Here is an 11530-nt window from a genome sequence, read left to right as displayed (position 1 = left end):
CAGAAAACAAGTTAACATGTTCATATAAATCATCCCACTAGTAAGTTTAGCTGGAATAACCCCTATTAATGCCCTGATTGATTGTAGAGTGTTTTTTCCCCAGATGAATCATTCAGTTCATTGTTAGTTTAAGGATGTTAAATCTGCTAATGGTTATTTTTTCTTGGTGAACCAGTCTAACCACGCTGCACTTGGATGACTTGTTGAAATAATGCCGTGTGATTATGTAAAAGGAAGGAAGTAATAGCAGTATATTTACTTGTTTATAAGGGACAACCACTTAAAACACTGTTGCAGAAGTCCTCTCCGATGTATAGCAACGGCTAATCTGCAGCACCAGTCCCTTGAAGGGCATAGGCAAACTGTCAGTCATCAAAATATGTATTGCTGCTTATGATAAATGCAATAATGTGTGAATAGAGCGTTTTAGAAGAAGCATCGGTTAACAAAACACTGGCCCAAGCCGGGTCATTCACAGTAGCTGGCGGTACAATAGCCTTCATGGGAAGCAGCAGATAACAAATCAGCCATAGTAAATGCACATGTTCCTATGGGTAGGCGATAGATGCAGCCTAAAGTGAGCCATTGTCACAATAATGTGAGCTGGGAATTATGACTTTTGATTCAGTCATACTGTTCTCGTGTGCAGCTTTTTGTAATTTCACAGTATACATTGTTGCATGCAGATGTGTTAGCCGTGAGTTTTTCTTGCGGAACATGTTTTTTCGGAAGCAGGTTTAGGTGAAGTGTCTCTGTGCTGGCAGTGAAAGAATCTGAGGCCCAGTTATGTTTGGCACTGGGCCTCAGGATCTGGTGGCCCAGTTCTCCTCACCTCCAGGCCAAATCTGGAGTAATCCTCCCTATTTACACTCAAGACAAGTGTACACAAATAGATCCTTTACTGTTTGCGCAGGTTAGCTCTGGTATGAGGATTGAGATATGAACAAAACTGGCATGATTTTGCCAAGAACGCCTCCGCAAGAGTTTGGAAATCTGCGATAAAACAAAGCGTGGGACACTGTTTAACGACACACAATGAAAAGTGGTCTTTATTTTTTTCAGGAGAGAACCTACAGCAAACTCGGTGTACAAGCTCACGACACAGTGATAATACAAAAAAGTGGTGTTCATAGCAAAATGTTGCATAATATGGACTTGAAAACTGGATTGTCAACCATGCATGAAATATTTCAACACCAGACACAGTAGACGAGCTGTAAATATTGAAAGTTATCAGTTTTACAAAGAAGCACAACTGGGATCAACATACTAGTCTATGCTGGTGATTACATGTAGACATTTGACTTGTAATGCTATTGCAGTCCACTGGCATCTGTGTCTACACATTTTGACAAATTACAAATGTTATACATTTATAGCACTGATGCACAAAACTATGATGGGTCCTCCATCATTTACTGGACCTGGAAGGACTGCTTCTGGATTGCTTTAGTTAAACTATGAAGCTAGTTTGTGCTTTTCTGAGTCACATAATTAACAGGCATCTTTTGAAATGTTTCAGCCTTTTTCAATCTACATCTGATTTTTTTTTTTGATTATTTTTTCTGTTACTGGCCGTTGGTTAGTTAAAAAAAGGCACATAATTATTCTCTTAAGCCAAAGTGGACTAATTCAGATTTCTGTTTTTCTTTTTAAGACCAATTAAAAAATATATACTAGTACCATCATTTAAAAAAATAAAAATAAAAAATAAAATTTTCCTTAAAGAAACAAAGGACAAAACATTGAATCGACTCCAAAAATGATTGCAAATTAATGTTCTGCCATTAGAGTAATCGATAAATCAATTTATTTTCAGCTTCAGAGTACTGGTTGCCGTGTGTACGCTTGCAGAAACAATCTAATGCTAACTGTTTTGGTCTAATATGAAGATAATCTGGCCACTGAATCGCTGCTAAAAAAAAAAATAAAAAAAATAAAGTTCAAGTATGAATAAGACACCAGGAAAATCACCAGACTTTACTCGTGCATGCTAGAAATGGCGCGTTTGCTTCCATTTGAGAATATTCACAGCCTACAGTTCACCCAAAGAAACCCAAGTTCAGAAATATTATAAAAAGAGACTGGGAAAAAAAAAAAAAAAAAAATAACAACCCTGAGTTTCATGACGCACCAAATATAAAACAGCTTACAAGATGCTACACACATACACAAATTTACCCAGTGAGTTTGCTTTACACAACTCATCAGGTGCTAATTAAGTGTATTCTGGTTTGGTTGTGAAACCTTAAAGTCAGGCGTCACAACACTATGACACCCTAGTAGAGAGATAACATTGTAAATACAGACATGATCCAATCATACCAGACTATCATCATGCTAGACACTATGAGTTAGAATATACCAGTGATAAACAAAAATGTTGTTGCTAGAGGGGAGAAAGCCCGTCTATGGCTTCATGATTACACACACATAGAAACTTCCTATAAAGCTGGCTCCCAGCATATTTCCCTGAAATACGGATTGTTCCAAACAGCGATGGGGAACCTAGTGGCGGCCCACGGCAAGACTGGAATTAAAATGTCCATGATCTTTACTGCTCTGTAGATTTCAAAGCTCTTATATTATGCTGACATAGTTTTAAAACGAGCCCTTATTTGGATTAAATGTGTGAAAAGACTGGGTTGAACAAATGAATGCCGTACGAATGAGAACAACACACTGACTGAACCTTAAAAGCTTGTGAAATGTTAGTGATGTTTTATAGAAACTGTAAACTAAAATATTTCACACCCTCCTCCTCATCCTGCAAATGAAGGCCTGACCGCTTGGAGTTTTCTCATGCAGCGAGGACATCACGGAGAAAAATACATCTCTTTGGTCAGCATTGACACAATGCAGGGGATTTGTTTCCTCGCATTAAAGCCTGGCGAATTGGAGATAGACTCAAACTCTACTGCCACCTTGTGGTTCACTCGTGTCATGATGTGCAGGAGCTCCAACTCTTTCCCATGTTTGCTGATCATGTCGCACAGTGACTGCATGAACCAGGACCCAGTCATGGTGTTCCTCCATGAGTAGTAGCCTGTGGAAAGATGAGTGACACAATAAGGAGGGGTATTAAGCAAAACGTTTAAAAAAAATAAATTAATAATATGTATTCAAAAAGGCCGTTGTTTATGTGTTAACCTGGAGCTGTGGAGAAGGCGTAGAGGAAGTCGGCCTCCACGGGGATCTTGGTAGTGTCGTCTCCACTGTCCGTTTCAATCCCTGGATCCAGATCAGTACCTCTGCAAGCCTGCTCACGTAAATAAACGAAAATGAGTTTACAGCCTAAATACTGGTGCAAAGTTCAAGGTGAGAGGAGTGAGAGCAGGTGGACAAAAACAAACTTGTGCAATACCTGGATGAAGAAGAGTTTGGGCTTCCCCGCCAGCGACTTGCAGCGATCGCCCCGAAAAAGCGACGTCAGGTACTTCAGCTCCACGAAGCCATCTGTGCCGAAGAACACGCCCTCGTCTCCGTGGCTCAGCAGTACGCAGACGAACGAGGCTGAGCCGCTGTGGTCGGCCTTTGAAACTGAAAAACCCAAGAAATGTTTAATCTCACACACTAGACGACAACAAAAAGAGTCAAGACTAGGAACCAGAGCATGAATTTGAATGTGTGTGTGTGTGGATATTTGGGTGTCACTTACCAGCAGTTAAAACGTGTTTCATTTGCTCGACTGACTGGTCATTGTAAATCTTTACTTTATATCCCAAGTTTGTAAACACTTTCATCGCGTTGGCCGCATCTACGTCCGTGCCATTCCTCTGATTCATGCCTAAAAAAAACAAAACAAACAAAAAAAGTTTGTTCCGATTACTTGAAGAACACAGTGGTACCCGCCTCTCGTCTCCCTGCGAGTACATACAACAGTTAGCACATGATATAGTCAATTTGATACGATGCTCATGTTGGCGGGACAAGAAAGCCTGATCAAATGCAGCATAGGTGGCACCCCGAGGCTGTAGATGATGAAGTAAACTTTAATCTTTTTTACAACACGCAAGTGTTGACAGAGACATTAAAAGTGCAAAGTAGAAGATAGGAGCTCAGTGATTCATCCCCCCAGCAGCCAAGGCCTATAGCAGCATAACTAAGGGATGGTTCAATGTCACCTGAGTCAGCCCCAACTATAAGCTTTATCAAAAAGGAAAGTCTTAAGCCTAACCTTAAAGGTAGACAGGGTGTCTGCCTCTCGAACTCTAACTGGGAGCTGGGAGCCACAAGTAATAGGCGGTTTAGGCTTCTGCGTCTGTAGCTACGGTGATAGCCCAGACCCTAGCTGTGCACCTGCCCAGAAATGCAAATACGCGCCGATGCAGACTGCAAGAGCTGTGATTGGTCCCCTAGGTAGCAGCGCTCTTCTTGTTTAGTATTTCCAGCTGATTCTCCATCTCCGCAATTTTCCAATTGATTGTTTTGGATCAGTAAAGATGGACCACAGGAAAGGTTAACTGAGGAGGTTCAGAGATACAAACATTTGTACGACTCATCTTCTGCGGAATTTCAACAAAATTTCAGCAAAAGTTTCAGTTGCCATTGATGAAAGTGTAGCAGGAAGTAGAAACAAAAATTAACCCATCTGGCAAAAAAAGCCACAGCGCAGACTAGAGTCCGGGTGGCTTCTTTACAGAGCGAGCTGGGTAGGTTTTCAGATTCAGAAAACTTTATTTGTCCCCGGGGGGCAATTTAAGGCACAAGTGAGCAGCTTAACTTGCAAGCACAGACATGACAGAACAAGATACCAAATACAAAGCATATACAAGTTACTAAGCCATAAATGTTATGACTATCCAAAATGACCCGCAATACCCTAAATGAGCCTTAAGCCTGCACTTTGAGATCAACGTGATCTATTGGGATGATATGGTACAATGAGGTCTTAAAGATACGATGGAGCTAGGCCTTTAAGGGCCTTGGATGTAAGGAGGAGGAATTTAAACTAAAGAAGCTAAAACTGGAGTAACACGATCTCACTTGCCAATTCCTGTCAGTGTTGTGTTGTGCAACATTCAAATGAAGTGAAAACCACGTCCAAGCGGCACAAACCGGCCCTTGTGCTGGTAATGTTTTGTAGAGAAGAGATCTAATCATCCAGAAAAAAGACAACGCCTATACAGGTGTAAATAATAGAATTAATGAAGGCTGAATTTATTTCCACTGCTTCCTGTCACACCACCATGGTTTACAGGCCTTTCTCACGTCAAGCATTTGGACATAGTAGGGAAAGCAGAGGTCTGTTAACGATGGCTGCATTCCACCTAAGGGAGGACTTGATGCACTTGGAACACTTAAAGAAACTGGGCCATCAATGATAAAACTGGGCTTCCCCTGATGTGACTCACCCCGTCGTTGACTCAGTAAACTCTTTGCCTTTGTGGTCAAAATGTCAGCCATGAAAAATGGTCTGTTAGCACACAGTCTAACTCTGTCTTCACGTCTTCAGAGTTACCGCCACGACAGTTTTTAACTTTTAAATAGAAAACACGTCCATTTTTAAATGATATGCCACCTGCAAATAGATCTTGTGGGCTCGTGGTTACGACATGGGAAGTCATGTACACAAGATGCACCCGTGTACACATCATGACCCTAAGTCATGAGCAAACAGCTCCAAGGCAACTGCTGCTGGTGTCTCGAAGCCACAGAGCCAAACAGTTCAGAGAGTTAACGACAGGGTGAGTTATGTAGGAAATGCAAAGACATAATATTACACTGACAGATTATGAAATTACTAATATATTAAATTAAAATCCACCTCTGCCATCTCACATTCAAATGTCAGGAAAAACATCTCAACTCATGAAGTTGGACCCTTCCGAAAATTTCCACTTACGGTGTTCGGAAAAACGACATTTGTGGGGACTTTTTGTTTTAAACCTTGTAAATACGACCAAATCTGAAGGCAGACATAATTCTAATTGAGTTCTTGCGAATCCTCCGACACATTTGAGCATTCAGTCAGGTCATTTTTAAAAGCTACATGATAAAATATTCAAAAAATGACATACATTCAGAAACAGAGGATTAACAGCTGCTGATGTTTACCCGACTTACATGATGTACTTGCTCTTAGAACATCGGGGCCTCTACACGTTGATCGAGCAGTCATGTGTGCTCTTTTAGTCCTGCTAGACAGGTTTTCAAAACACAAGTCTCTCAGCACAATGAGGCCGTCATGCAGTGACGCCGATGCTCTGAGAGCAGACTGACTCCATTCATTTCATGTCCAAAGTCTTCTCGGTCGACTTCTTCTTTCAATGTGACAGACACTTCCCTTCAGCTCTCCAAGATTACAATGTGAGATTATTAAGTATGGACCAGGACAGCTCAAGGTTTCAACTACTGCAGGACATCAAGAATACTTTAAATCCTCAGAGAAGCAACTCACTGGCAAGCTAAGTAACTGTGAACACCCATAGGAACGTGACGGCAACTGAACATCCCGTCTTTATATGTCCTGACATCTTAAAGCAACACTACCAGGGTTTATTGAACGGCATTAACCATTAAATAAAGACACAGAATGGACATTTTCATTTATGTGAAATGTCTTCAATCTACATGAAACATCTAAGAGGAACTAATCAACCAGTGGGCAGCAATGTGATGAGTTTCAGGTCATGCTTCAAGTCATGAGAGTTGCCAAACTTCCTGGTGAGCCACTGACGGGACAAAGCACCAGAAGCTACTGTATAGTGCCCCAATATCAAATGCAGGGATCAATACCCGCTCCTATTCTCTCTACAGCCAAAATGCAGCCTGCCACTGGGCTAATCTGAACGTCTAATTAGGTGGCATGGGATGTAGTTAAACGGTATCCATAGCAGGACGTGTAAATTGGGTCCCCTAGCACACCTGTCTTCTCACAAAGGGGTAGATGGGAAATGACTGACCTATGGCTAATTGTACGCCGAGATATACACTATATTACCAAAAGTATTCGCTCACCCATTCAAATGATCAGAATCAGGTGTTCTAATCACTTGGCCTGGCCCCAGGTGTATAAATTCAAGCACTCAGGCATGCAGACTGTGAAACAAGACATTTGTGAAAGAATGGGCCGCTCTCAGGAGCTCAGTGAATTCCAGCGTGGAACTGTCATAGGATGCCACTTGTGCAACAAATCCAGTCGTGAAATTTCCTCGCTCCTAAATATTCCACAGTCAACTGTCAGCTCTATTATAACAAAATGGAAGCGTTTGGGAAAAACAGCAACTCAGCCACGAAGTGGTAGGCCACGTAAAGTGACGGAGAGGGGTCAGCGGATGCTGAAGCGCATAGTGCAAAGAGGTCGCCGACTTTCTGCACAGTCAATTGCTACAGAGCTACAAACTTCATGTGACCTTCAGATTAGCCCAAGTACAGTACGCAGAGAGCTTCATGGAATGGGTTTCCATGGCCGAGCAGCTGCAGCCAAGCCACACATCACCAAGTGCAATGCAAGGCGTCGGATGCAATGGTGTAAAGCACGCCGCCACTGGCCTCTAGAGCAGTGGAGACGCGTTCTCTGGAGTGATGAATCACGCTTTACCATCTGGCAATCTGATGGACGAGTCTGGGTTTGGAGGTTGCCAGGAGAACGGTACATTTCAGATTGCATTGTGCCAACTGTGAAATTTGGTGGAGGAGGAATTATGGTATGGGGTTGTTTTTCAGGAGCTGGGCTTGGCCCCTTAGTTCCAGTGAAAGGAACATTGAATGCTTCAGGATACCAAAACATTTTGGACAATTCCATGCTCCCAACCTTGTGGGAACAGTTTGGAGCGGGCCCCTTCCTCTTCCAACATGACTGTGCACCAGTGCACAAAGCAAGGTCCATAAAGACGTGGATGACAGAGTCTGGTGTGGATGAACTTGACTGGCCTGCACAGAGTCCTGACCTGAACCCGATAGAACACCTTTGGGATGAATTAGAGCGGAGACTGAGAGCCAGGCCTTCTCGACCAACATCAGTGTGTGACCTCACCAATGCGCTTTTGGAAGAATGGTCAAAAATTCCTATAAACACTCTCCTCAACCTTGTGGACAGTCTTCCCAGAAGAGTTGAAGCTGTAATAGCTGCAAAAGGTGGACCGACATCATATTGAATTCTATGAGTTAGGAATGGGATGGCACTTCAGTTCATAGAATGAGTAAAGGCAGGTGAGCGAATACTTTTGGTAATATAGTGTATATATGGCTTCCTCTTACTGCTACATCCACAGTCATTTCTTTATGCATGTTAACAGCCCAATATGGGACGGCCAGCTTTAGTTCCGACTAACACCCGAGTCCTAATAAAAGTTTTAACAGCGCACATTTGAGCCCTTTAACCTTGGGCTAACAGGTTGCTTCAGTCTGTAGGAACTACTTCCCACATAAACAGACAACTTAGAGCTCACCCACACTAACAAGGTCAATATCTTTCCTTTTTTTTTTTTTATGTACTCAGCAAAGTATAGGGCGTTTCCATCAAAAAAAAAAAAAAAAAAAAAAAAGATGACAAAAAAACAAGTGAAAAAGATTTTTCACATAGTCAAAACTGCACACCCTTCCTGGTTCAGTTTCAGCGATGATTCAGATCGCTGAAACTGAATCGGAATCGTCCCAAATGAATGCATTTCTTTTGTGTATGTATCAACGCTTTTCGGCTTTGGAAAAAAAAACAAAAAACAGGCACAAATGCACATCTTCCTTGTTTGTCTGCTTTTTTCTATATCAAGTAAGAGCCTCCACGCATGAGCCACACAAGTATCCTAACAAACCTTATAAGATTTGGTGCATATTTTTCACTTGAGTAAATATCTAAGAGCATTGTTTTGTTTAAACAAAAATCTACCCGCTGACACTGGGAAGTACTACGGGTACAACAAGAACAATTAAAGTGAATCATTTCAGATCCAGTCTCTATTAATCTTATGTAGGAGACCATATTCTGTAGTTATTTGTTTCAGGTCTGGTCCCTGCAGCAAAGAGAGATCGGGACATGGATCGGCCGATACTGGAAGTTAAAAGATCAGGACATCCTTATCCTGCTTTACTTTGTTAGTCAAATAATTTTATAACATTGCAAACAATGCACAGGACACAGCATGTACCTGGTTTCACTTCTTGTTTGTATAATTTAATGTTTACAAAGGCTCACTGTGGAGGATAGTATGTTCCAGTCTACCCATATGCAACAACCCTGCGGGCTACTATAATAAGCTTTCTGTTATTATAACTAGATATATTTACACATGTTTTGTCTTTTCACTTTGATCTTGAATCAAACAATCTAGGGAGGGATAAAGAACCAGAATAAAGTACCTGTGCTCCTGTCAAAGTTCTTGTTGTTGATGATGACACACTGGCCGATGCTGGGGAAATTCAGGCTGTACCTGAAGCTGTAGGAGTGGGGCTTTGCATCCACGTCCATGGGGGCAAAGGTAGAGGAGGACCCCGCTGACCTGAAGGACAACACCACCAAGACATGGTTAAAAACATGTATGCAGGTATGAAAATAAATAAATAAATAAATAAAAAACAAGCGGTAAGTAATGAACAACAGAGAACAGGCTGATTTAGGACGCATTAAAAAAAAAAAAAAAAAAAAAAAGAAGTGCAGGACTGCTGCAATGCTTGATGGGACTTTAAACTCTTTTAGGGTCTTAAGTACTCTTGGCCGCTGTTAAACGTGTCATTTCCTCATCACTGTCTACTCACCTTCCCGGGACAAAGCAACAATACGCTGCTACACATAAAAGCGTTACCGAGCTACATTTACAACCACTCACTGTTGTCCGCCCTCACGTCTTGCGTCCGTAGAGTCCTCTCCGGCTCTGGATCCGTTTGCCGACATCTTTAAGTTGACTAAACGCTTATCAGATAATGAAACCCACACGCCCGATGGAAGAAAAAAAAAAAGCAGCAGCCCCCGCAAACAACAAATTCACCGCACGGACGTGTTCAGACCGAACTGGGGACGTATCGTTAGCAGCAGCTGCGGCTAGGCGCTCAACAAAGATGCTGACGTCATGCACAGATGCGCTCGTTTTGCACACTCGTGCGACCCGCGTGGGTGGAGAGTAGAGGACGAAGCTGTCTACACAGATTACTCTGCAGGATCTTAGAAATACTCAGCAAAAATCTTCCCCACACACAGACTTTTTTTTTGTTTTTTAACTTGCGTAATATCGCAAAAATTAAGCTAATTACGCGTGCAATAAAGCAGCCATACACTAATTCCTATATTGTTTATTTTTTTAGATGCTCTTAAATTATTATTTGTCTTCTTCTTTTTTCCTTTTTTATTATTATTTGTCTTCTATTATTATTAATATTATTATTATTTGTCTTCTTTCTTGCCGCTCTACAAATATGCTTACGTCATGCGCACATGCGCTTGTTTTACACACTCGTGCGACCCGCGTGAGGGGAGAGTAGAGGACGAAGCCGTCTACACAGATTACTTAAAAAATCTTCCCCAGACACAGACTTTTGTTGTTTTTTTAACTGCACAAAAATTAAGCTAATTACTGTAATTTGTAATTTTTAGATGCTCTTAAATAATAATTTATCTTCTTTCTTGTAGGCCTGTGAAGGTTCTCAGTCATCCAGGTTATGGTAAACCCAAAATACAAAGAGCAATGGACTTTTTCTAAGGATTTAATAGGAATAACTGTGGGTATTTGTGACAAGCAGCTGCTTACCTGTAATTGGAGGAATCTGGTTTGACTTGTGTTTTTCTACCTCAGCGAATGCTCTAACGACCATTTCTTGTAATTGGTACTGTCATTAACTGTCGTTATTTATTGTACACTGAGCACAGATGGAGAATTGTACACTGATCTGCACAATGTTGTACAAAAATGTTTTTGTGCAATGACAGTAAATGAATTCAATTAATCTAAATGTCAAATACCTTTCACTTTCCAAGCATAACCCTGAAATCCCCCAAATTTCCAGAGAAATACACCTGGGTGCAGTGTTTTCCCTAGAATTATATGGGGGAGGGGGTGGATAAAGATAGATAAATAAATAAACAAAAGTAAGTAAGTGGATAGATACAATACATAGAGAATGAATGGGGAACTATTTCAGTTTTCCTAAAATGAATGAGCCAGATGTGTCCGATGTCGCGTATCAAGAGGCACTGGAAATGAAGCCATGCTGAAGTTGTAAATTGTCGTAGCTGTAAATGTACTTTGTACAAAAAAGAAATATATTGTGAAAGAGTGTTCTAAAGTATTGTTATTAAATATGATTCCTGTTTGTAAGTTTGAAAGTAATTGTTCTGTTAAAAAAGAAAAGAATTTGTCCAACAAAGAAAGATACTGTAAAATCAAAAAGCTGTAAACCCAGGGGAAGCACTGGGATGTGTCATGAGTAGTTGGTTAACAAAACTGTGAATAGACTTGTGACTTATTTCACAGATTCTGGGTATATGTGTGGGTAATATTTCTGTTCCTAAACACTGACTCTTCAGGTGAATTAGAGTTTTGCATCATGGAAAATAGGAACTGTAAGAGAATAGTCATAACAAGAGTAGTTCTGCTTA

General features: G+C 41.1%; 1 protein-coding gene across 1 annotated transcript; it reads right to left on the bottom strand.

Annotated features, from left to right (window-relative positions):
• Positions 1-687: 687 nt before the first annotated feature.
• Positions 688-9952, bottom strand: casp3a (caspase 3, apoptosis-related cysteine peptidase a). Its single transcript, XM_084563940.1, has 6 exons — positions 9768-9952; positions 9301-9440; positions 3659-3787; positions 3365-3540; positions 3151-3259; positions 688-3046 (listed from the first exon to the last, which is right to left on the bottom strand). The coding sequence occupies exons 1-6, from the start codon at positions 9830-9832 to the stop codon at positions 2817-2819; spliced, it is 849 nt and encodes a 282-aa protein (XP_084420066.1). The 5' UTR covers positions 9833-9952; the 3' UTR covers positions 688-2816.
• Between the last annotated feature and the right edge of the window lie 1578 nt (positions 9953-11530).

Source organism: Chelon labrosus (assembly GCF_963514085.1).
Source record: "Chelon labrosus genome assembly, chromosome: 2".
Lineage (NCBI taxonomy): Eukaryota > Metazoa > Chordata > Actinopteri > Mugiliformes > Mugilidae > Chelon > Chelon labrosus.
This window is presented reverse-complemented; position numbering and strand designations above follow the sequence as displayed.